The sequence below is a fragment of the Hyperolius riggenbachi genome, chromosome 5 (genome assembly GCF_040937935.1).
Source record: "Hyperolius riggenbachi isolate aHypRig1 chromosome 5, aHypRig1.pri, whole genome shotgun sequence".
Lineage (NCBI taxonomy): Eukaryota > Metazoa > Chordata > Amphibia > Anura > Hyperoliidae > Hyperolius > Hyperolius riggenbachi.
The window spans coordinates 101,548,864-101,576,578 of NC_090650.1; the positions used below are offsets into that span (position 1 = coordinate 101,548,864).

The 27,715-nt window shown below is 43.5% G+C and overlaps 1 protein-coding gene across 4 annotated transcripts in view; it reads right to left on the reverse strand.

Moving 5' to 3' along the window:
* JAZF1 (JAZF zinc finger 1) overlaps window positions 1–27,715 on the reverse strand; it is a 417,486-nt gene that overhangs the window by 358,613 nt on the left and 31,158 nt on the right. Inside the window, exons 1-2 of one of the 4 annotated variants that reach the window (XM_068236064.1) lie at window positions 10,300–10,321; window positions 2,380–2,430 (exon numbers count right to left, since the gene is read on the reverse strand). The exons of 2 other annotated variants lie outside the window; for them this stretch is intronic. In XM_068236064.1, coding sequence (XP_068092165.1) covers window positions 2,380–2,430; window positions 10,300–10,306 — 58 coding nt within the window. In that variant the 5' untranslated portion in view covers window positions 10,307–10,321. Of the gene's footprint in view, window positions 1–2,379; window positions 2,431–10,299; window positions 10,322–27,715 lie in introns of those variants that run through there. One more of the 4 variants, XM_068236061.1, reaches the window with a different exon arrangement.

Consider the following 27,715-nt stretch of genomic DNA (forward strand, 5'->3'; position numbering starts at 1 on the left):
CAGCAGTGAGTGACTACGAGGGCACAGGATGGCTGCATGGGGCTGGTAGAAGCCCCCGGTAAGGCGTACATGTGAAATCGGCGCCGGTAGACTTGGGCGCAGGATACAGCGGTATATGGCTGATCCTGCGTCTGCACAAGTCCGGGCCGATTTAATTACTATTCCCCCTCCAGGCCGCCATGGATAGTGGGGGAATGATATAATTCGTCGTCCAGCGATTGCTGGAGGCCGAATTATTGTGTTTTTTAAGCAACTTCGGCTCCGTCTTCTGACGGAGCCGACCTTCCTCACTGAGCGCCGCTATAGACTGATTCCCATTACAGTCTATGGCGGCGCTGGCTGCGCCCAAAGTTAGCAGCGCTGAAAAGCACTGCTCCGCCCGGTAAGTGAAACTCATTTTTTTAGTTTGCTTAAACCTTCCCTTTAAGGAAATGAGGTGTGATCCTGGGACAGATAGGAACCAGGCTCGGTAATGCAAGAAGGAACACAATATAGAAGGTACTGCTAGGTAGTATAAGAAGGAACACAATATGGGGGTGGTGCTAGGTATCAGGCTAGGTAGTGTAAGAAGGAACACAATATGGGGGTGGTGCTAGGTATCAGGCTAGGTAGTGTAAGAAGGAACACAAAGACATAGGGCATTTCTGAGCACTTTTTAGCCATCTCTTTCTGATAACTTTTTAAAAAATGCTCCCATTGAATTACATTAAAATCGCAGTAAAATCCTTTTACTGCAATTTTAATGTAAGTCAATGGAAGCATTTTTTAAAAAGCTTTCAGAAAGCGCTGATGGCTAAGAAGAGCTCAGAGAAGCGCTTATTGGTGTGTCTGAACCCTCACTGCTAGGAAACAGTCTAGGTAGTGCAAGAAGGAACACAATAAAGGGGGTACTGCTAGGAAACAGTCTAGGTAGTGTAAGAAAGAACACAATAAAGGGGGTACTGCTAAGCATCAGGCTAGGTAGTGTAAGAAGAAACAAAATAAAGGGGGAAGTTTGTGAGTGAAGCAAAACCTTAAAATGACACATGTATGGTGGGAACAATATAAAAGGGCACTGTATGGATTGTGCAGCCCGGATTCCTTGCCAATACGTCGGGACCACCACACACACACTAAATTCTCAGCATGTCAGATTGTACAGCTAACAGTGTTATACATGCTAACATTTTTGTATACTAAAGAAGGGTCTAACTTCATCCATATATACTGTATATATATATATATATATATATATATATATATATATATATATATATATATATATATATATATATATATATATATATATATATATATATATATATATATATATATATATATATATACATATACACACACACACACACATATGTGATGTATATTATATATCTATATATATGTTTTTATCTAACCTGTAAAAAGACATACGTTGAAGTTATTTTAGTATTTATACTATACTAACATTTTCCGCAGTGTTGTACAGAATATTTTGTCTCGTCACTTAACTGTCCCACAGAGGGCCTCATAATCTAATCCCTACCTTAGTCATATGTCTATATATTTATGGGGAAGTCTATTAACTTATCTGTAAAAGTCAATTAACTCATCTGTATGTTTTTAAGATTTAGGCGGAAACAGGAGTTCCCAGAGGAAACCCTTGCAGACCCAGGTAGAACATACAAACTCCATGCAGATAGTGCCCTGGCAGGGATTCGAACCAGCGCTGCAAGGTGAGGGCGCTACCCACTACGCCACTGTGCAGCCCGGGGGGACCTTTAATATTACGTTCTGGAGTTGCTGGGATAAAGATACATACAACACAGAAAACCCCTGTTGTGTTTCAGCCAGGGGCGTAGCAATAGGGGGTGCAGAGGTAGCGACCGCATCGGGGCCCTTGGGCCAGAGGGGCCCCGGAGGGCCCTCCCTCAACTACAGTATTAGCTCTCTATTGGTCCTGTGCTGGTAATAATCACTTCTAAACATACTGTGAATAGTGGTAATCATTAACACACTGTTCCCCATCCCCTTCTTGCACCTCTGACACTGTAGTTGCCATTGGCAGGTTTTGGTGCGACATATCAATTGTTATGTATAGAGTGCTTGGGGGGCCCGATTGTAAAACTTTCATCGGGGCCCACAGCTCCTTAGCTACGCCACTGGTTTCAGCAGATATATTCTGCATTAAAATGCCACCTTTGCTGTTGATTTCCATTCAAAACTGAAGACGACTAAATTCATAATCACAGGCACAGATGATTTTGCAGCCTCCTGATTATGAACACAGGCACATCATGACAATGGCTTTCAGTTCAGCCCCCACAAACAGAATTACAGAATTAACCTTCATAGCCAAAACCTCAGCATCAGGAATCAGGAAATGCATTTGCCAGCCGCACTAACCACAAAGTTTCACAAGTACGGCGCGCTGATTGCTTCTTCTGTGAAGTCCTTCTGTCAAGAAAATAAGCTTGTTACTTTAATCCTCCTGAGGGAATTAAGGCTGCAGATACATTTAACAATAATATGTACAATTGTGTGCACATAATCTTTAGCTGTTGGCCCTTCATAAAAGGCAGGACATAGGACATGTGAGCATGATTATACAAACTACAAAAACAATGTATCCCTAATATATTGGTGCATTGCTGCTATAATAAAGCAGCCACAAGCCTATATTGATCCATTATCAACCTAGTCATGTGATTACAATTCCCCTGCTCTTCATTAAGGCAGGGAAGACACTTGTCTTTCAGTTTTCTGCGTGCGTTTTTCTGCATACTTTTTCTGCACACCAAGTGTGTTCTATGCAGGAAAACGCGCGCATTTTTTCACAGCAGCTAATGTAGTTGATAGAGAAAACTGAGAAAATGTGCAGAGTCACCATGCAGAATGTCAGTTTTTTTTCTGTGCGCGAACAACATATTAAGTGTGAACTTAATTGATTAACATAAGTTCTCAGTTTTCCTGTGCAAAGAACGCGCACGAAAACAGTCAAGTGTGTTCCCTGCCTCAAATGCTGCCTTCTAGCAGGCAGTGCTATGCAACTAACAGGCATGTCCTGCATCTGCCTCAGGCTGGGGCTTACCCACTGCCTGTAGTGCCTCCTCCTCCCTCCATTGAACAGCACATGCTGTACAGTTAAACAGCATGTCTGTACACAATGCTTATTTCCTGATGTCACTCTAATGATCGATTAAGGGTTCGTTTCCACTAGTGCGGCGTGCGTCTCGCAGACGCACGCCGCACTGAGCGGGTGGGCGGGATCGCAGGCGAATCCCATGAGGATTCGCAGCCTCCGTCGCGAATTCTGCGGGGGGTTCCGGCCGAATCGCTCCTGCAAGTGATTCCGCCGCGGCCCTGTCATCCCCTATGGCAGAGTTTCCCCGTGCGAATCATGTGCGGGGAAACTCTGCAGAATCGCCGCCGAAACCGCCCTAGTGGAAACGGGCCCTTACAAGATGAAAGTAATCTAGTGAGTGCATGAGGCAGTCATGACAATTCAGTATTTCGGGCTGGTCCTTAAAGAGAACCTGTACTGAGTAAAAATATTTAAAATAAACGCATGAGGTAACTTCAAATGAACATTACATAGTTACCTTGCCATCAGTTCCTCTCAGAAGCTCACCATTTTCTTCTGACAATAATCCCATCCAGTTCTGACAATATTTTGTCAGATCTGAAATATATCAGTTGCTGTCAGTAAAATATCAGTTGCTGTCAGTTATAGCTGAAAGGAAACCTGATGTACCAGGTAATGTTCGTGTTTCCCTATGGCTCAAGTGGGCGATGTTACAGTTTAACTGTGTGCTGACCAGAAAGCTGTTATGGGTAATGGCTATTTTCAAAATGGAGGACGGAAAATTCCCTTGATCATAGTGAACAAATAGGACGCAGGACAGGAGAAAGACACTGAGGAGTAGACTACATGGAAGGTAAGTATGACTTGTGTATGCCTATTTTGAATTTTATTTTCAGTACAGGTTTTCTTTAAAGATCACTACAAGCAACACTTCAGCACTTGTTTAGTGACACAGCACAATTATGGACCTTTCACACGGGCAGCTGACAAGCGGTGAAGTCACCGCCTGTCAGCTGCTCTCCTGCACCAGCCAGGGGCTTGTTAGCGCCTGTTATCGGCACTGTGCAGGAGCCCCTCCCCTCACGGAGTGGGATCTGAGTGCTACCACAGGTGCACATATCGCGGCTCTCTACCGCCCAGTAACGCCACCGCGTGTCGATGCTTGATACACGTGGTGCTGCAACCCCTGAAATTTGGCTGCATTTAACCTCCTTGCGATCGCCCAAAGCCCATTGGCGGCTGCAAGGTGGCTCCACCAGGACCGCGTAACGCCCATTGGCGTCAAGTCCTGAGGGATTGATTTGCTGGCGTTCGCATGTGCCGATGTGTGCGCATCCCCGTTGAGTGACGGAACTCCGCTCCGTCATCAGTCTACCAGCCACTAGTAATATTACTTAAACCAGCAATTGTGGACAAGCACAAACTGAAATAATATATTATGCTAAGAGGAATGTGCTAATTGGGTAATTGTAGGATTAGAAAGAAGAGAAAAAAAGCACCCAATATAGGCAGCACCAGACCACTCAATTCCAAAAAATATTACAAACTTTATTGGTAAACAGTAACCAGATTAAAATTGATAAATATCACCTGAGGTGATAGCAGCTGTGTACATAATAATAATACAATAATACAATAATCACAAAGATAACAAAATCTCACAAAACCTCAGTAAAAAGCCAAGTAAAAACCAGGCCTAAGTAAGCAATTGATAATAGGGTAATTCATTCTTCCATCACATATATCATATATTAATATATTTAATAATATATCCCCAAAGGTGTGAGTAATAAAAACAACAACAAAGCCCAACAAGGGCAGGAGTAAATTGCACAAATCCCAAAATTAATAATTACACAGTGAACACTGAAGTGCCTGAGAGGAGAGACTGCACAAATAGTCTCACTAAATAAAAAGAGGTAGCAGAGTGTCAGTGTGACAAAAAGTGAATGACCACAATACGTGTGGAAAGATAGATAGGCTATAGGAAAGGTAATGCAAACTTACATGGCAGAGGTAGGAGAAGTGTGCAGGTAACAGCCGCTCGCCTATCGAGTTATTATTATTATTATTATTATTATGTACACAGCTGCTATCACCTCAGGTGATTTTTATCAATTTTAATCTGGTTACTGTTTACCAATAAAGTTTGTAATATTTTTTGGAATTGAGTGGTCTGGTGCTGCCTATATTGGGTGCTTTTTTTCTCTTCTTTCTAATACCAGCCACTAGTAGACTGTAAGGCCTGGTGCACACCAAAAACCGCTAGCAGATCCGCAAAATGCTAGCAGATTTTGAAACGCTTTTTCTTCTTTTTCTGTAGCGTTTCAGCTAGCGTTTTGCGGTTTTGTGTAGCGGTTTTGGTGTAGTAGATTTCCTGTATTGTTACAGTAAAGCTGTTACTGAACAGCTACTGTAACAAAAAACGCCTGGCAAACCGCTCTGAAGTGCCGTTTTTCAGAGCGGTTTGCGTTTTTCCTATACTTAACATTGAGGCAGAAACGCATCCGCAATCCAAAATCTGCTGCAGCCCGGGAGTATGCGTTTCTGCAAAACGCCTCCCGCTCTGGTGTGCACCAGCCCATTGAAATACATTACCCTAGCGGATCCGCACCCGCAGGAGGATCGCAAACCGCAGCGGAAACGCTCTGGTGTGCACTAGGCCTTAGACGGCGCCGTCTATTTACATTGTACAGCACCGTAATGGGAACAGCCGGCTGTCCCCTGGAAAGGCTCGCAGAACGATCGGCTCTCATACACTGATGCCTATGAGAGCCGAACGCTGTCTTTGGCTGTCGGGGGGAGGGAGGGGTGAAACATAAATAGAGAAAAAATAGTAATTTTTAATAAAAAATAAATAAATTAAAAAACAAACAAACCCTGCAGCAGCAATCAGAGCCCACCAACAGAAATCTCTGTTGGTGGGTAGAAGGGGAGGGGGGGGGAAATCACTTGTTTGCTAAGTAGTATGGTTCTGCAGCAGGCTATCCAGGCTGGTTTCACACCAGGACGTTGCGTTTTAGGGGACGTTATGGTCGCACAATGTGCCCAACGCAACGCCTGGTGCTCTCTGCTTTGGACGTCAGAGTGAACTCTGGCATCCGTGATGCCGTGATGCGCACTCTTGGACGCATGTGGCATCACGTGGTCCCACCGGCCAATCGCCGCACAGAGCGGCCGCTCCAGGAAGTAAACACTGCAAGTCACTGAGTGCAGTGAATATTAATTAGCCATGTGCCTGGCCGCTCTCCGCTCCTCCCCAACGTTACTGAGCATGTGCAAGCAGTCTAACGCGGCTCTGCCGCTTACAAAGTACTGCATGCAGTACGTTATATCATGGCGCAGCGTTACACTGTAACGCAACGTGGGCACTGTGAACAGCCCATTGATTTTTCATTGCTGTGCGGTGGGGTGCATTACAGGCTGCTCTAACGTGCGCCTGTAATGTCCCACTGTGAAACCAGCCTAAAGCTGCAGAGCCCGAAAGTGTAAAAAAAAATCTTGTCACTAGGGAGGTGTAAGCCTATGGTCCTTAACCTCCCTGGCGGTATTATTCCCGTGGCCTTCTAGGGTTTTTTTTACAGTTTTTTTTTTAGCATGTAGCTAGCCTAGCGCTAGCTACATGCTTCCCCCCTCCCTGCGGCGTGACGTCAGAGGGCGTCCTGATCCACCCCTCAGAGCTGCCTGGCACTGATTGGCCAGGCAGCACACGGGTCTCGGGGGAGGCACCCTCTGACGCGGCGGGTAGCGGCGAATCGGTGCAGCGATCGTTAGTAACACGCAGCTAGCAAAGTGCTAGCTGCCTGTATAAAAAAAAATAATGCAAATCCGCCCAGCGGGGCCTGACAAATCCTCCTGCGCGGCTTACCCTGTGTCCAGCACGGGGTTACCCCTAAGGAGGTTAAAAAGACTCTGAAGCGAGAATAAATAGTTATTTTTTCCTGCTAGTTTGCTTAAAGAGTAACTGTCAGGCTGCAAAAGCTAATTTAAACCTCTATTCTCCTGTGTTAAACAGTTTAGAAGGAAGCCAAAAAGGCAATACTGAAGTTAAAAATCTCTCTTGCTTTGATGTTTGCTGAATAGCAATCCTCATTTTTCCCAAGCTCCTAAGGAGGCCGGCAGGCCGCATAACAGGTACTGCAGAGCATGCTTGGGCTGCTTCTTCTCCCTACTGCACTCCCTTGGTCCTCCCCTTCATTTCCCTATCCCGCCCTAAGGCTGCTTTCACAGTGGGAAGTTACAGGCTCATGTTACAGCAGCTTGTAACTTGCAGCCCAACTCACAGCACTGAAAAATCAATGTGCTGTTCACAGTGCACATGTTCAGTTAGTCCGCTATTGTTCCTAACCACATGGCTAATTAATATTCATTGCACAGTAGTGTTGTCTGGATCATGAACTATTAGGATCTTTGATCCGGATCTTTTTTGTGAGTCGAATCATCTGAGATTCGGTTCACAGTGGATGTCTGGAAGAAACAGGAACTGCAGCTTCTCTCACTTTGCTGAAAATGATTCAATGATTCGGTTCAAAGATCCGGATCTTTTCAATGATCCGATTCAAATCAGAGTGACAGACAATATACCCTGTTAGACCAGAGACTGGTGGGAGTGTCTGAGGGCTGGAACTTGGGAGGGCTAAAGAATCCTCAACCAGAAAGCAGGGTAAGGGAGGATATTACATCACAATTGGCTTCATACAAGACAGACAAACATGGAACCTGCCATGAGCTGTCAGGAGCATCAATCTCTGCAAATACTATATAAAAATTCTGTGAAATCCAAACATGGACAGTGAAATGCATATGTAATGTAAGTACAGCCAGTATTTAGCTACTGATATATGTGTTTTTTTTCTCTGAGACCCTATACCTAACAGCTCCTCTTTAAAAAGTAGAAGAGGTGAAACACTTCATTCCCACGGCAAAACAAGGGGTTTAGACTCCCAAATCCCGGGGCAAACATCCACGACTTTCAAAGTTGTGGATTTTGCTGCCCGGGGAGGCAGAGCTTTGAGCTGTAGCTCTGCCTCACTGAAGTCAATCTGCCCTCGGATCTCCGCCTCTCCTCGCCCCTCTCTGTGAAGGAAGATTGAGAGGGGTGGGGAGGCAGCAATCGACCTCAGAGGCAGAGCTGCAGCGCTGAGCTCTGCCTCTTTCAGGAAGCTCTGCCCAGATTTCCCCCCGGGGATTTGGGGAGTCTAAACCCCTCGTTTTGCCGCTTCTTATACTTCTTAAGCAAACTAGCAAGTAGAAATAACTATTTATTCTCACTTCAGACTCTCTTTAAGTGGTTAAATTGCACCCAAATTGCACTAGCGGGCGGCAGACGGGAGGCTGACTTAAGGCCCATACACACGTTGGATTTGCGCGAACGACGGGTCGTTTGAACGTTCCGTCGTTCGCACGTTTCCGCATGAAATCCGGCGTGTGTACAGACTATCGTTCGGGAGATAAGACTGGTTACCAGCGATCCGCCCGGCGGATCGTTGGTAACCAGTCTTATCTCCCGAACGATAGTCTGTACACACGCCGGATTTCATGCGGAAACGTGCGAACGACGGAACGTTCAAACGACCCGTCGTTCGCGCAAATCCGACGTGTGTATGGGCCTTTAGTCGCCAAACACGCAGTTCAGCCGCCCGTCTGAAAGGGACCTAACACAGGTTTCATTATTGACCTGATCCTAAATTGTCTGGAGCTAGGGTTGTTCTTTAATGTGTAGTATTCCTCTAGGAGTCACAACTATACCAGTGACAGGTTAAACAGCTGCATCATTCAAATGAAGCTGCTCTAATTCTATTCAGTAAATATGTTTATTTAAGCCACTGTAAATGCCAGAGAAAATGTCATTCCATTTTGCAGTAGCTTTTATCTGCTGTATAAATCTGTGGTTATTTTACGCCTGCCAAACCAACAAAAGAGTACAAAACCTAGTACAGGATGCAAAGACGGCACAGAATGGTTTCTTCAGAGGTGACGACTGAAGGAGCTGCCATGATACAAAAAACAAGTTTCAAAAATCTCCAAGAGCTCATTTTCTTAAATAAATGAATACTCATTACACAGTGATGGTTTACTTTTGCTTTGTGCAGCACTACGCTTACTTTACAATCCCTTCTCATTTGCATTGCAAATACAGACGCTACTCAAGTGAGTGTGCTAAGCAGCAAGGCCAAACCTGGGAATCCTGTCGTGCCAATCATAGCTTTGGTTAGCAAATTTAAAGTGCATCTGTCAGTAGAGTGCTATGGAGGCTGCCATCTTGACTGCCTTCCAAAAACACTAGATTTCTGCCTGTAAGGCCTAGTGCACACCAGAGCGGTTCGGTAGCGTTTTTCGATCCGCTTGCGGATGTGGAAACGCTTGGGTAATGTATTTCAATGGGCTGGTGCACACCAGAGCGGGAGGCGTTTTGCAGAAACGCATACTCCCGGGCTGCTGCAGATTTTGGATTGCGGAGGCGTTTCTGCCTCCAATGTAAAGTATAGTAAATCCGCAAACCGTTCTGAAAAACGGCAGTTCAGAGCGGTTTTGCAGGCGTTTTTGTTACAGAAGCTGTTCAGTAACAGCTTTACTGTAACAATATATGAAATCTACTACACCAAAAACACTTCCCAAAACCGCAAAATGCTAGCTGAAACGCTACAGAAAAATAAGAAAAAGCGTTTCAAAATCTGCTAGCATTTTGCGGATCTGCTAGCGGGTTTTGGTGTGCACCAGGCCTAACACTTAGGCTGGTTTTACACTTGGCCATTGCTCTGTGATACTACACCCCCATCACACTGTTAAAAAACGTCAGTCATATGACCATGCGGCATAGTGGGCCGACATGGTCATATGCATAGACCGCCCCTCCACACGTCCCTTGCCGCGTAACATACTCCCTGCTGGACAGGAAGTACATCACTGGGATTCCCGGGTTTTCCCATCGTATTTCCTTTGTTCCACGCCACCAACATATTTAAAATCCCAAGGTCACCCATTGACTTACATGACTTTGACTGCCGCAGAAGTTTGACGGTATTGTGTTGACTTTTCGGCAACTCAGCGGCAGATCAGGCACTTCCGGCACAACACGAGGCGTAAGTGTGCTAGGCCCCATTGCGTTGCGTTACACTGTTTTACCACAACTTGCAAGGCAAGTAATAAAGGGGCCTGATCACCTGACTATAATGCTTCCTGAATCTCTTTCCTGGAACGAGGATGTAGATCAGAAACGTTAGGGTATACAATTTGTCTACCTGCCATCTTTAGAGGCCATGATGGAATCCTCCACAGGCCTCTGAAGAAGCCCTCTTCATTTCAGCTGTATAGGGTTCACTGCTGTCCAGAACCTCAGGAATTATATTTTCCTTGCCCTGGCTGACAAACAGATTGAAAAGCATGGTATTAGAACCACCAGCCTATGAATTTTCCATATACTCATGTATAATATACACAAACGGAAAACTAAAGAGAGAATTCTCTGTCACATACAGGTACTTGTTCCTTAACCTCGAGGACCGCAGTGTTATACCCCCCCAAAGACCAGGCCATTTTTTGTCAAATAGGCCACTGCAGCTTTAAGGCCAAACTGCAGCAGGGCCGCACAACACAGCACACAAGTGATTCCCCCCACCTTTTCTCCCCACCAACACTGCTCTCTGTTGGTGGGGTCTGATCGCTCCCCCTGTGTTAAATACAACTATTTATTTCTATTTTTTCCCCTCCTTCCCTCCCTCCCCGCAGCCAGCCAATCATGGCGAAGACTATGGGCTTCTGCCTATGAGAGCCAATCGCTCTCTAGTGTCCCAGGGGGACAGTCGCGTCACACGGCTGTCCTCAGTACAGCGCTGCTGCAGATCGCAGGTTAAAGTCCTCACAGTATACAGGGTGGTTTTTCCATGAAGCAACGTAAATCACATGCTTTAGGGTGGCAACAATTAGAGGGCGACCAGAGGCTGCTTTACTCCCCAAATGTCCCCCTCCTCTCCCTCCCCCTCCCTAGATGCAGAGCTCTTTTGCTCACCTGCTCTCAGCATTCCAGCGATAAGATCTCCATTCGCTCCATCCAGCATCCTGTATCCATGGCTACAGTGGTGCCTCATGTGACCCGTTACGTGCTGCCAGGTTACATGTGGCGCCGCTGTAGTCAGAGAGAAAGCAGGACGCTTCCATTGCCCTGACAAGCCAGGGCGGAAGCATGTGCCAGACTTCACTGGGTCCCGGCTGCTTCCTGTTAGCTGTGCTTTGGGGTGTGTCTTGCAATGTCATCCATCCACACATCCAGTTGAGGCTTGCTGAATGGGGTTGAATACCCACAGCGGATGGATAGATGCTGACACACCCTACTTGGAGCAAGCCGTAAGACTCTTTACCTGCACCCACTGTCAATCCACTCTACCCCGGCTCCACAATATGCATTCAGTTTGTATCTGCCTTTGACTGAGGTATACATGCTTGCCCAAGCTTTTTGATCATTGAAAAATAAATTGCAAGCCCTTTTTTTTGCAGCAGTGCCAGGTCTCTTTTTGTCTTCATTGTACAAAGCTCCATATTCTTCTCACTTCAGCTGTCCTTTCAGAATAGTAATCTAAAAAAAACAGCATATTGCAGGGCTCAGTCACATGAACACCTTGAAAGTATTAAAAGTATTAAGAGAATAGATGGCTCCAGAAGTAAATAGTTGAAAGCACTTTGAAATGGCTCTTAGCAGCCATTAATGTTTAGAGCACAAATTAGATTACTGCAATTTTGCAATCTCCCCTCAAAACGAGACACTGCGATGCCAGATGAGCTTGATGAAAGAGGACAGTAATTGTCTACTCATTACTACCATAATGTTCAATCACCCTTCTTCACAATCAGGGATTACAGCTTCAGTGCAATGCCCAACATGATTGAAAAGTAGAGAGCATTCAGAGACCAGCAAACAATTCATGTTCATGTCTGGCTTCAGGTGGAAACTAATACAGTCTGGAAAACAACAGCCCGAAAATTATTTGTATAGTTTCTTTTGCATACAAGACTATTATCAGCAATTACTACTTCAGGTTAACATTGAAGGACATTGGGAGTGTGATATGCTAAGCATAAAGCTGGCCACTAACTGTCCAATTTCTAGCGAAAAATCGTTCGAGCGATCAGAAATTCTGATCGGACGAAAAATCGTTCACTACACCATCAACTAACCAATCTTTGCTTCCTATCTATCACGACCACCAAGAAAATCCAAATTTTTGTTCGACGAAAATTCATTCGGGCGACATTTTTTTCACTCGTTTATAATCAATTGTGTCCACCAATGGAGATTATTTACAACCAATCCGATCAGAATTTCTGATCGCTCGAACGATTTTTCGCTAGAAATTGGACCGTTAGCGGCCAGCTTAAGGATGAAAAACAATTATTTGCCATAATGCCTACCACCAACTTACCGCCACATTAAAGGGATACACAGACTAACCAGCAAGCTCATGGTGACCCAGAACTCATTGGGATGTGTAAGGGACTACAATGGTCCTAAAAGCCCCCTTACTAAGATGTTAAGAAAAACAAAAGTTTGCTTTCCTAAAACAGAAAGAATTTGCGATAATTCAGGTTGGAGTGAGCTTGAGATGTCTCCCAGGCACCACTGCTGAATATATGCAAATTAACCATTGTACCCTTAGAAGCTAAACACACCTCCAGAACCGCTGGAATGCAATGATGTGTCAGCTTGTTAATATGTGCAGAGCCATAATAATCCAACATGCATACAGACTGTTTCGGATTGTTTGATCCTCATCAGTGCATGGCATGGATTAATTTGGCTCTATGGAGCCAATGAGTTCTGGGTCACCATGAGCTTGCTGGTTAGTCTGTGCCTCTCGGATTTACAAGCCCTACTCCATAGAGCCAAATTAATCCATGCCATGCACTGATGAGGATCAAACAATCCGAAACAGTCTGTATGCATGTTGGATTATTATGGCTCTGTACATATTAACAAGCTGACACATCATTGCATTCCAGCGGTTCTGGAGGTGTGTTTAGCTTCTAAGGGTACAATGGTTAATTTGCATATATTCAGCAGTGGTGCCTGGGAGACATTAAAGGGATACTTAAGTCAAATAAAAAAAATGAGTTTTACTCACCTGGGGCTTCCCTCAGCCTCCTGCAGCTGTCCAGTACCCTCGCAGCATCGCTCCGATCCTCCTGTCCCCGCCGGTGGCTGCTTCCGGTGTCATTGACAGCCGCCGACAGGCTGGGAACACGAGTGATTCTTCGCGTTCCCAGCCACAATAGCACCCTCTATGCTGTTATTGCGGCCTTCTTGTCGCAATAACAGCATAGAGGGCGCTATTGTGGCTGGGAACGTGAAGAATCACTCGCGTTCCCAGCCTGACGGCGGCTGTTGCCGAAACCGGAAGGAGCCGCCAGCGGGGACAGGAGGATTGTAGCGATGCTGCGAGGGCAACGGACAGCTGCAGGGGGCTGAGGAAATCCCCAGGTGAGTAAAACTAATTTTTTTTATTTGACTTAAGTATCACTTTAAGCCTACCACCACCTGATGCCTACCATTAACCTACCCACACCTCCACCTGATGCCGACAACTAACCTAAACCACTTGATTCATATCACCAACTATCCACCACACAATGCCCACCACCACACTATGCCTACCACTTGAGGGACTATTATCTTTTCTCAGCCAAACTTTGTAAGGAACTGACCACTAAACCTACCACCAGCTGATGCCTACCACTAACCTACCCCCACACAATGTTAACTGCTAACCTTCTATCACACGATATCCTAACTTACCTGTCCCTAGCAAATGCCTTATATGAACCTACCCATACCTGAGACCTAAAAGTAGTGGTAGACCGGGCAAACAATCAGTTTTTGGAACAGATCTGTCAGTTAATGTGCCATTACTCGATTTCCAATCAAACAATTAAGCGACCAACTCTATCAACAATAGTGTAGTCCAGCCTTTCTCAACCTTTTTTACCCTGAAGGAGCCCTGCAAATAGCTTTTGGATCACAAGGAACCCCTGCAAACAAGTTTTTGATCTTAACGAACCCTTGCATTTATTTTGCAGGAAGCATGGTCTTTAAAGTGGATTCGAGGTGAACTTTTACACATTGCATAATTGTGTTCCTTTCCTGTTGCTTATCCACTTCAGCCTACAGCGCGGAAAATCTGATGCATCCGAGCAACGTTCACCTCCCATTCATTCACCAATAACTTTATCGCTACTAATCACAATTAATTGATCTATATCTTGTTTTTTCCGCCACTAATTAGGCTTTCTTTAGGTAGTACATTTTGGTAAGAATTATTTTTTTCTAAATCCATTTTAACAGGAAGATTAAGAAAGAAATGGAAAAAAATCATTATTTCTCAGTTTTTGGTCATTGTAGTTTAAAATGAATACATGCTACCGTAATTAAAACCCATGTATTTTATTTGCGTATTTGTCCCGCTTATTACGCCTTAAATTATGTCATTATCACAATTTATGGCGCCGATATTTTATTTAGAAATAAAAGGTGCATTTTTTCAATTTGCGTTCATCACTATTTACATGCTTATAATTTTTTTTTAAAAATGAATAAGATGCTCTCTTAAAGTGGATCCGAGATGAACTTTTACACATTGCATAATTGTGTTCCTTTCCTATTGTTTATAGGGCATTCCTCAAGCCAAATACTTTTTTGTTTTTGTTTTAATACTCTAATTCCCTATAAACTAAAAAACTCACGCCCACAGGGTTTCAGAGAGCCTTGGCAGTAGCAAGGGTTCATGGGAGCTCAGTCTGGGCAGGAGGAGGAGTGGGAGGTGTTACTAGCCATTGATTTCAGAGGCAGAGGCAGAGGGGAGGAGGGAGAAGGAGAGGGGATTAGGCTGATGGCTCAAGATACAGATAAGCCTGCTTCTGTGTAATGTTTACAAACAACATGGCTGCTGTCATTGTATCACAGGAGTAAATAATCATTTTCTATTAAAACTGTTTGCATCTGGATTTGCTGTGCAAACCATCTAAACATTAGATAAGATATATTGACAAGTTACTTGTTATAGTTTGTTTTTCATCTCGGAACCGCTTTAACCACTATCTCCTCCTGGACATACAGCTACGTCCAGGAGGCCATGTGCGCTGCGCTCCCGGCCGTGGATCGTTAGCCCAGGAATCAATGAATCGGGCTATGGTGCCCGATCACTGATTCCTCTCTCCCGCAGAAAAAGCGTCAGCTTCTCTCGGAAGCCTTGCTTTTTCTGCCTCCTATGTCCCCCTACGTCCCTCTAAGCGTACATGTTACGCTTAGAGTGACGTCATGTAAAGAAATCTAAGGTTGCCATCTTGTGGCCAAAAAGTAAAACTACATCTGGATTAAAAAAAAAAAAAAAAACATATTTACATTAAAAAAAATTACTATTTACATCCCACCCTCCCAAAAATACCCAAATAAAATGTTTAATAATAATAATAATAATAAAAACATTACAATAAAAAAAAAAAAATATTTACCTAAGGGTCTAAACTTTTTAAATATCTATGTAAAGATGAAATATTTCTATTTTTTTATTATAAGCTTGTAAATAGTGATGGATGCAAAACGGAAAAAATTCACTTTTATTTCCAAATAAAATATTGTCGCCATACATTGTGATAGGGACATAATTTAAACGGTGTAATAACTGGGACAAATGGGCAAATACAATACGTGGGTTTTAATTATGGAAGCATGTATTTTAAAACTTTAATGATCAAAAACTGAGAAAATGATTTTTTTCCGTTTTTTTCTTATTCTTACTGTTGAAATGCATTTACAGTAAGGTAGCTCTTAGCAAAATGTATCACCCAAAGAAAGCCTAATTGGTGGTGAAAAAAACAAAATGTAGATCAGTTCATTGTGATAAAGTTATAGGCTAATGAATGGGAGGTGAACATTGCTCGGATGCATAAAGTGAAAACGACTGAGGGCTGAAGTGGTCAAAAGTAGTTGAGGCTGTTTATTTCACTACCCCTTATTATACTGCCATTCAATATACTGTCTCCTTATCCTAGTGCTTTTTTAATTAATGTGCTCATTATTATTCTGACACCCCCAATTTAGTGCTTCTTTTTACAGTATCCCCTAAAATAATGTGCTTTATTAAACTTCCTCCGTAATGGAGGAAAATGCCAAGGAAACCCTGCAGAGTACTCAAGGAACCCTGGTTGAAAAAGCCTGGTGTAGACAATCGAAAGTAGATCGACTAGTGGCCCCCATTAGCATGATCCAATGCAATTCTCCTTTCTCGTTAATTTCCATCGATCAAACAGAATGGAACATGAACAACTCTCCCCCGATCTGATCAAACTGAACGGTTGGTTGAGCAGGAAAATCAATGTGTGGGCACCTTTAGTTTGTGCTTCAGTATCAAACTCCCCTCTATAGTGAATATCTGCAGCTGCAAATAACAGTCAGAATACAAGCAGATAGTGTATGCTGATAATGTCCACACGGCGGGTTACAGTGCGGCTGCTATCCTGGCTGCTTCTTGTTTATATGCAGTAATCAGGAGTAAAGGAAACTGGGCTGTAGCAGAGACTTCAGTCAGTTGGCAGCTGTTGAAACGAGTTCCCTTATTACATCTTCAATTTAGTAAAATTTTAATGATTTGGCTTGCAGGGTCGGGCTGTTTTTGTATAGATTAATGATGTTTACCTTCTCCACAATGACAACCATATGGGAGATGAAATGTTCAGCAGAGGGCATATGGAGCAAACGGCAAAAACTTTTGTGTTTACATTTTGGGAGAACGGTGCCTGCAGGAGAATTGAGATCACTAATCCATTCTGGATCTGATGCATTCGGACCTGGTGCTCTTCCAAGCATACACTGGCAGCTCCACTCTGTACTTGCTTGATAGCTGAAACTGCTCAGAAATGGTCACAGTAAACTTTCTACAAAGCCATAAAATGTAAAAATAGATAAACATTTGTAAATCCAATCATTCCATTGTCTAACTGTTCTGCGCGACAGATGTGGTTGACATGTACTCAGTTATAGGTTAAACCTATCATGGCCTTGCAGTAGGAGCGGTGCAGTCATGTCCTGTAGGCTGTGATCATGGAAAAAGAAGGAACACTGCAACAGCTGTTTTCATTTATAATCAAATAACTATATAAAGAGGGCCACCCTTTGCCTTTGTGCAAAGGGTTGACACCAGGTAAGCAAAGAAGCAGCCGGCACCATCAATCGTAAAGTTTCTGCTCTTTTATTGCATGAAGGATTCCAGCAGTTAAAGCAACGTTTCAAGGTTGCACACCTCTTTATCAAGCTTGCTAGGAATCAAGATACACACTAACTGACAGTATACAGCTTTATATAATACACATGATCAACAGCATCCAATGGGATTCAAATCTAACTGCCCCAATCATCACAGTCCTATGCTGGTGGACCTGATGGGGAACTTAAACATAGCTGTCCTGATAGGCTGCAGTATTGTAGAACCACCCACCTGTCCAATCTCTCATTCACCGACCAGCCTCCGTCCCCCTGGGTCCGCCGGAATTGACAATGGGCGTCCACCTTCCCCGCTGAGCGTGTCAGGCGAATCCCCCATGTGTATACACGCGATGGGCGGAGCTGACGCTCCGTCCCAGCGTGTCTCGGCGGACTCAGGAGACGTCAGCGGCTGTCAGCCGCCGACGTCACCAGATGGAAGGGGGAGCGGCGCTGTCGGCCAATCAGAGTCCTCCTACATGTATACAGAACGTGGCAGTCGCCTGGCAACCGTGAAAACACGTTGTCAGAGCGACGCCACCGTAATACGCAATACACTGGTAGTAAGCATTCCATAAACAATCACTGAATACAATCCATATATAGACATCAACGCAGTATGGAGGCATAGCAGAGGCAAACAGGAGGAGAGAAGGAAAAGAGTATATAGTAACGAAAATAAAGAAAAGAGAAAAAAGAAAAAAGAAAAAAAGAGTATAAACGAGAGTAGGGGGGATGGCCAGTGCCAGTATACACAAGGATCAGAGAGTAGAAAAAACAACATCATATTATGTCATAAAATCGTCTACCAAAGTAACAGATGTCAATACATTCCCACCAGATTCCACTATGAGCATATATCCACAGTTCCAATAACATGCAACCACAGTTCTATACATATAGTAAGGCTGGGCACAATGGAGTATTGAGTGCAACAAACTATATCAACACAATATTAGCATAACATTTTTTATAAAAAGGGTGATAAGTCAAGTTCCCTATTGAGTCCTCTCGGCTCCATTGTGTCCAGCCTTTTGATCCAATACGCCTCCCTCCACAATAGCTTCTTAATGCGATCCCCTCCCCTCCTAAGGGGTTCAATCCTTTCAATGACCATAAATCTGAGTTGGCTAACATGGTGGCCCATCTGTGCAAAATGGTAGGCCACCGCCTGGTCACTCAGTTTCTCTCTAATTGCATGTTTATGAGATGATAAACGTTTTTTAAGTTTTTGTGTGGTCTGGCCAATGTATAGTAGGCCACATGGGCATTTCAGAGCATAGACTACATAGTCTGAATCGCATGTATGCCAGCCCCTAATCATAATTTTAGTGCCCTGATGAGGGTGGAATAATGATGGGCCCTTAATAACCGAGCTACAATGTACACAATTAAGGCAGGGAAAAGTCCCTCGCCTCTGTGTCTGAACCGTATGGCTGTCAGTATTCACATCTGCATGTACCAAACGGTCTCTTAATGTAGGTGGTCTTCTATAGGATATAAGGAGGGGATTCCTAAAGTGTTCAATCTCGGGGAAACTGTCGGATAGCAAGTGCCAGTGACGTTTAATAATTTTAGATATGGCCGGACTGTGTGTATTGAATCTAGTCACAAAGGGGATACGACCTTGGATCTGCTGTCTATTTTTTTGTCCCATACTACGTGTATCTACCCTAGCACGTGCCCTTTGCAGAGTCTCAGTGGGATACCCCCTATTCTCAAATCTATGTTGCATCTCATCAAGTCTAGTCCCACGTACATCCTCATCCTCAACAATATGTTGGATTCTCTGAAACTGGCTGATCGGCACAGACCTCCTAGTGGCCCACGGATGGAAACTCCCGAAATGGAGAAGGGAGTTCACATCCGTGGGCTTAACATAGAGGTCGGTAGCCAACCTATCGCCATTACGGTATACCAATGTATCTAAGAAACTCACTCGTTCAGTTGAAGAGTGTATAGTAAGTCGTATGTGCGGGCATCTACCCATCAACTCAGCAATAAAGGTCTCCAGGGTCGAGTGTGGCCCCGTCCACACGCAAAACACGTCATCTATATATCTATGCCATTGTCTGGCGTATTTTTGGAATAGTGTGTTGGTGTATACGTACATCTCCTCGTACACCCCCATAAAAATGTTAGCGTAGGACGGGGCCACATTCGACCCCATAGCTGTACCCCTGATCTGTAAGAAGAAGTCATTATCAAATCGAAAATAGTTAAACTGCAGAACGATTCTTAATAAATCACATATAAATTTAATCTGTGCAGCCGAGAAATCCGATGCTGTCTCCAGCATATAGTGTACTGCCTCTACACCCCCATCATGTGGGATGGAGGTGTAGAGGCTCTCCACATCCAAGGTGACCAGAAGACATGGGTCATACAACGGTTCCATGTTGCGAATGATGTTTAAAAACATTTGGGTGTCTCGCAAATAGGACTTAAGCCCCACTACATACGGTCGCAATATATGATCCAGATATTTCGCTAGTGGGGAGAAAACTGACTCTACCCCTGCCACTATAGGGCGGCCCGGGGGATTGTCTAACCTCTTATGTATCTTGGGACACACATATAGTACAGGGGTGATAGGATGATCTTGTATAAGAAATTTTGCCAATTTTTCATCAATGACCTTGGTCTGTACAGCCACAGATATAACACAACTGATATGTTCTTGTATACTAGACAGTGGGTCCCTATCTAACCTCTGATAAGTAGATGTATCGGAGAGTTGTCTTGCGACCTCCGCCCGATACATACTAGTATCCATCACAACAATTGCCCCACCCTTGTCCGCTGGTTTAATTGTTATAGACATATTGTCTGAAAGTTCTTTTAAAGCTTGTTGTTGTTCCTTGGAAATATTTCTACGGATGTTAAGACCCAAGAATCTGGGGTTCCTAAGTAATACGTCAACCTCCTTTTGGACTTTCCTCATGAATAAATCAATGATCTGACAAGATGGCGGCTGGAAATGGCTTTTCAATCTGAGGTTAGTATCCTGTAGTTGTAACATCTCAGAGTCTACCTCACTTGATGGTGCCAGATCAAAAGTTCTTGGTATCGAGAAAAAATATTTAAGTTTCACTGAACGAAAGAATCTCTGCAGTTCCAAATCTATCTCGAGAGGATCAGGAGTATTGGTAGGTGCATACGATAGTCCGAGATTGAGGGCAGAGGTCTGCACCGGGGACAACTGACATGACGAGATGTTCACTACAATCATGGTCTCCGGTACGTCTGATGACGTCTCGGACGTAATCTGCCTCTTATTCCCTCGTCTCTTACGTCCGCCCCTGCGTTTCCTCCTGCGTTTGACGCTAAATCCGAGGAGAGCTCTTGTGATGAGCTGGTGGCATTGTCAGATGAATTTGGCTGGCTCCCCACTGGACGTTCTCCCGGTCGATCGCCTGGTCTGCCCCCTTGTCTTGGTCTACGTGGGGGATATGGTCTTGATCCTGGTCTTTGCCAATTATACACAAAGCCAGTTTTATAATCCACTTCATCCCTCTGGAATTTATCACGTTTTATTGCTTGTATTTGTTTCTCATATCTTTCCAGGCTGTCGGTTAAATCCACCAGGAATGCCTCATATTCACCTTCCGGTATGAGTTGTCGTAATTTTGTTTTAAGCTCCTTGCATTGGATATCTAGCTTTGGTAATTCCTCATGTATTTTCTCAATGGTCAACACCATTGAATCGAATGAGGCTTTATTCCAGATACGGGACCATCTCAGGCAAAACTCTTTATCCATCGGGAACATTATTGGTGCCACGTTAGATCTCATGCCTCTCGGTATTCTTTTGACTCTGTGGTATTCTGCGAGAGTCCTTGAGTGGAGCTCAAAGGTAATATTGCTCCAGAGGGCTGCTGGACTATCAGCCAGGCACATCCAAGTGGATTTTTTTAGAGGGTGCTACCACATCACTACTTACCGGGTTGACACCAGGGCAATATTTCACTGACTAATACAGGTTACTGTAGACCTCCGGGATTTGTTATAGCAGCAGGGACAGCCATACTATCCCAGGGGGGAAGGCCACATGTATAGGTAAATACTTTTTCTACTTACATAACATATTTATTGGAATGTTCACATTTTGATTTCAGTGAATTTTATATAGCATATAAAAGAGAAAACGGTTTCAGGTATTTTCCATGTTTGCTACCTCTGGCTGAAGCCAATTCTGATTTAATTTCCTCCCATACTTTGTTTTTGTCCTAGAGACTGCACTGTCATAACTAGCTTGCTTTGTAAACATATGCGAGCACAGCATAGATCATATATCAGTATCTTCACACGGAACTTTTCTCAGCCAATCAGTGAGGAGCAGGAATGTTTACCAATTAGCTGCTCTGCCATGGCACAGGAGATTCCTGAGCTGACAGCTCAGAGATCAAATTACAGTGGTTAGTCACATATTAGGGGGAATTAGACAAGCTAAACTTTCTAAATACATACAGGGTGCACTTTTCTGCTTTCCTTCTGTGCTGTGCTCATCACTACTCATCACAACGAAATGATCTATATCTTGTTTCTTTAGCCACCAATTAGGCTTTCATTGGGTGGTACATTATGCTAAGAATTATCTCAGAAACTAAAAAAACAACACCAGGGCCCATATGAAATTCACTTTTTCACCTGAGTTTTCTCCTAGGTGAGATTTTTACAACTTGTAAATAAAATGCCTTTTAAAACACCAACAAGCAAACAAATACTGAAAATAATTTTCACAGCACTTTTGACTACTTTATGGTACTTTCTCCTTTATAAAATGCTAAAAAGTTATTCATATATATCATATACCGGTATATCAAAGATGAAAAAATATCTTGTAGGAGAAAACTAAGGAGAAAAAGTGAATTGCATACGGCCCCAGGTGAGTATAAAAACATCATAAAGTGACACTGAGGGCCCTTTTCCATGATCAGTCTTTGCGATGCTGAATCGCAAAAACGCAAATTGCTAGGGTTTGCTAAATAACTTAGGAATCGTGGTAGGTATTTTCCACTACCGCAATTCGATTTTTACAAAAGCGCAATCGCGGCACGGATCGATTTTTACTGCGATTTTGTTATTCATAGTATAGCAAATCGTGATCGCAAGCGGGAAAAAATTAGGGACTTGCTTATGGAAAAGAGCCCTGAATACACAAAAATGCTTAAGAGAAACTCTAAACTATTACAAACCTACCGGATACACTCCTGACCCTTCTCTCATAAGGCTCATTTAAACTTTAACAACAGCAAGCTGTAGATGCATTAAAATACAGTCATTGTGAATGTATAGCCCTGTTGTAGTATATCAGCAACTAGTCTAATAGAATAGTTTCCTGCTTCTTCGTGCACCACAGGACTACACTTCCCATGACCCCCAGCAGTGAGTTTAAATACAGTAACTTATCACCCAGCTGACATGTCTGGCTGGTGTACCCGTGTAATTCTGCTTCTCCCATGCACCAGTCAGGTACTTGTTAGTATTCAGCAGGGATGGTGGAGAGGCAAGACACCGCACTGAGTCACACCTGAGCGTGGTCAACAAGCATGCAGTTCAGCCTTCTGTGTGAAAGAGTGGCCAGAGGATGGGTATAAGGTGCAGTGTTCTCCACAGGCTCTTTTAGCCAGGTGCTCCATCCGGCTAATATTCGGGAGCACCCGGCTGTCATGGGCTCGCTTCCTCCTCTTCCTCCAGTGCTGTAAGCAGAGAGGCACCGGCCCTGCATTGTCCCGTCGTGCCCCACCCGGCTACTTTTTCATGTCACCCGGCAGTAAAAACATTCTGGGAAGAACACTGAGGTGGACATAATATGATTAGGTAGCTTTGTGCAGAGAAAGCTGTCCACACTACAAAATAGAAAACAAACTTGTAGGTGTCATTGCAAGCCAATGAATATTTCTAACCTTTGAATTACAGTGAACAGTAAGCCCATGAGCAGTAAAATGTTTAAACAGAGCTAATCTATTTTCCTCAGTGTAGCAAGCAATGCGATTGTCTACCACATGAAAGTACAAATGTTCATTTTCTGAACAGGGGGAATTCCTGTCACAAAAATACATCCATAAAATATCTATTTTAAGTCCCTTTTTTTTCCAGGAAGGAGTCCACATAATGAAATCCAAATTACAGATGGAAATAACCATCAATTTATAGAAATGTTTAACTTGTATAATCCTGGCATTGATTCAAAATATCTTGAGATGGTAAGGAGTCCTATTTTCCGCTTATTACTCTAAAATGACAGAAAAAGGTTTAGTAAGACTCAGTGCATTTCAGGGCTGTGAAGTCGGTACAAAAACCCACCGACTACGACTCCTCAGGTTAGAATTCCACCGACTCAGACTCTGCTAATTTGCATATTACAATCTTGTTGATTGAAAGTATGTAACGTAACGTATCTCTTAACTGACAACGCTTATATCCGGCGGATCTTCTGCCTCTAATACTTTTAGTCATAAAGTTAGTCCTTGGTAAGAGCACTTGAAGAAGGTACAGACTGGAAAAAAGAACATCTATAAGGCCCTAGGCAATGTAACTGTGGGTAAATGTAAGAGTGATGTGCAGGTACTCTGCAGGGAAATGAGGAGTTTCTTCCTCCATTGCATTCTTCAGGTACAATCTGAACCAGGTTTATGGGTGATAGAAAACACCTCTGTGTTCAATGTGCACAACATGCTCAGTGGATTCCCTGCAGCTCTGTGGGGAGTGCATATGTATAGTACTACTGTGTACTATACACACCCCTTCAGGCTAATCAGTCCATCGCTGTCCTCCTCCGCCTCCTGGATCTTCTGCTATGGGTCCAGGTACTTGAGCCAGTCGGGCGTAGTGCGCATGCACACACTCCGGAGCAGCACTATTGCGCAGGTGCAGAATGCTCCTGGCTGTGGGAGCGGCACGCGGCCAGACTGCGCTGACTGGCTGAATTACCGGGACTCATAGCAGAAGATCCAGGTGGTGGAGGAGGACAGCGAGGGACTGATTAGCCTGAAGGGGGCTAGAGAAAGCCCCAGGTATGTATAAAACTTTTCTTTTCATCCGTCTCAGGTGCCCTTTAATTCGTGGCCATCAAACCAAACTTTAACAACATATCAAATTATTTGATTTCATGAGCAAAGGGAGTGCATACATTTGCATAAACCAGCATCAGCAGAGAATTATTTCCATCTCATTGACCATCTCGATTAGTGACACGGCTACACATCAGGCTTTATTCTTACAGCATATATGTTATTTAGTATATATATATATATAAGATTCCTGTATACACATCATATATATACTGTACAGTCACAATCAGATATGTATATCTGACTTTAAAAATACGGGGACTGCTTTATTGAACCAGCACAAGTAACTATTTTTTGATTTATTTATTTTATTTTTGTGGACTAAGCAAAGTTATTACTGCATATATAAATTATTTATGATAACTATTATCTGAGAAATAGAACATTTTATCATATTTTCTATTTTAATTACAGTTTAAATTCATTAGGAATCGGTGCATTTTTCCCCGACTCCAGGTACCCAAAAATTGCTCCGACTCCTCGACTCCGACTCCACAGCCCAGGTGCATTTACATGATTACTCCAGTGTTCTCTCCAGTTTTTTTTTTACAGACGGGTGCCACGAAAAAGTACCCGGGTGGGGCATGATGGGGGAATGCAGGGCTTGTGCAACTCAGCTTACAGCATAGGGAGAGGAGGCAAGCCGGTGGCAGCCGAATACTCACCAGAATTAGCCGGGTGGAGAACCCGACTAAAAGAGCCTGGGGAGAACACTGATTACACGTTTTGAACACTATTAAAGCAGGAGGATTAGCCATACTATGCCAGGGGAAAAATACACATACGGTATGTAAGTAAATAAATACTTCATCCACTTACATAACACATGTATTGTACTGTACACGTTTTGATTTCAGATCATTTTTTATAGTAAATGAAGAGAATTCTGTTCCTGGTGGGAACCATGTCTTTTGCACACAGTATGAGGCTAAATCCTGATGCCATTTCTTCCCTTAACTTGTTTTCTTTTCTCCTCCAATCGCTGAGTCACCTCAGCCTTGCTTGTAAGCACAAGTGAGCAGGGGATCAAGTTTCAGCTAGGCAGGGAAATAAAGGGAATAATAAGGAGGAATATATTATAGATAAAAAGAACCCCCAGCATGTAACTGAATGGCAATGGCTATTAAAGGGCCACTGCTCCTAATGTATTTGATAGCTCCAAACCATAACAGCAGAAAAAGTTTTGAAAGTTCTGAATATATGATTAGCATCTTTATCACTTAATACACTCAGACCAGTTGCTGTTGAAATTTGATTTTTATGGTGACAATCCCACTTTAAGGGATACATCCAACAAACTAAAAAATAAAAAGTTTCACTCACCTAGGGCTTCTTCCAGCGCCTAGAAGTCTGCTAGGTCTCATGGCGCAGTTGCACTCTGAGCCAGGCCTCCGCTCTCCCCCCTGTATGATCGCGACCCATGGCCGCTATCTTCTGCACATGCCCTGGTGATCACGCTCCTGTAACTGGGAGCGTTTGCGCAGTTCAGAGAAAATAAAACTGCTCAGGCGCAGAGCACTGGTCTAGCAAACCTGCATTAACGTTACCCCTTTTTACCGCAGGATAACACGACAATGCAAAGCAATGGGGCAGCGCCATGTTGGCGCACTCTGCCACAAAATCATATGTTTGACATTTTGTGCGTTGTGGCAAGATGCGTCAGGGGCGGGGCAACACAGCGCTAATGCCAGGTGGAAAACCAGCCCGAGGGACTGAAACATGTCACCTGTGTCCACAGTAGTCAGTCACAATAAATAGCTTGCGTGGATACTGCATCCTGCAGATTTTAGTCTATATTCCTATATATTTGGTATGTGTTTGGTACTATGTCCTGAACTTCTCCCCAGAGGGCAATGCTATCTATTGGGGTGTAGTGGACAAGATTCTCCACAAGTGCATAATCACGGCTGTCTATGGATATTGCATCCTCCAGCTTTTTCATTAATCTATATACCTACTAGCTAATGGCCTGGCGTTCCCCAGGTATGTATTTGGGTGGTGTTGGCTCCGCCCACTTTTTCTAACCCTAACACACAATTACTCAATGACCTAGTTTGTGAGCTTTGCAGTCTTTGGCATCAATAATTTGCATTGAAATGAAACAAATCTGATTGGCTGTTTGTGTCTCCACCCCTTTTCTGAATTTGAACCCCAGTCACCCAATGACCAAAGGTTTGAGGCTTTGTGCCATTAACAGTGCAAGAATGGCAGCAATTAAAATTGCCCTTGAAAATCAATAGGTGGATTTTGATTGGCTTTTGTAGGCTTCACCCACTTTTCTGAATATTAATCCCAGTCACCCAGTGACCAACTATGCAAAGTTTGAGAACCCTGCCATTAACAGTGTAAGAATGGCTGCAGTCTACATTTTCCCAGTAAAATTTGTGTTTGTCTCCACCCACTTTTTGGTTATGGGGATAAAAAGTATCCTATATGTTATTCCAGGTAATGTACTACGTGTGTGCCAAATTTCATTCACATCCGTTCAGATATTGTAGCGTGGTCGAGTAACAAACATCCAAACTTTCGCATTTATAATTAGTGAGATGTGTGTGGTATGTGATTGGTACGCTGTCCTACAATGCAGCCTGGAGGATCATGCTATCTGTTGGGGTGTTCTGGATTTTCCACTCTTATATTTTGATATGCCACAAGTGCATAATCACTGCTGTAAGTGGAAAACAATGAAAAATGTGAAAATGTTGGATGGCTGCTGTAATTGAGCAATGAGTTGGAAAATGACTCCAAGCCTTAATCTGGGTTTTAGGCAAACCAAGTCAGAACTCTCTGGTTTACAGAGTAGCTTTGTATCCATAGCAATGGACATGCTGCTTCATAATTTTCTCTTTTTGCAAACAAAAGGCACAGATAGCATCGCTCATGAATTTTAACTTAGTTTTCCTCTTTCCCAGCCTCCCAGGCTTTTATTGAATCATCTGATATTTATCTTTACTGAGATTATGTAACACAAGCAACACATTTCAGACTCAGGAACTGCTGGTCTTCCTTGCAGTAATAAAGTAACAACACTTGAATAACTTATTGTAGTATCATTCCTCCATTTGGTTTCTGTAGGGCCCGGCTCACACTTGCACGGATGAAAAATGGATCCGTGGAAACCATTAAAAGGCATCAGTTCTGACCTCCTCCTGACCCTAACCACCCCTATTGTTTATTTAAAGGCCTAGGATAGAATTATGAATGAGTTTAGTATGTACTCTAACTTTAAAATTAACAACACCAAAACTACTGTTCTAAATTTAGGCTGCTCACAGGAAATCCTTCATACGATTCAGTCAGCATATCAACTAACATATACAAACTCCTATATCAAGT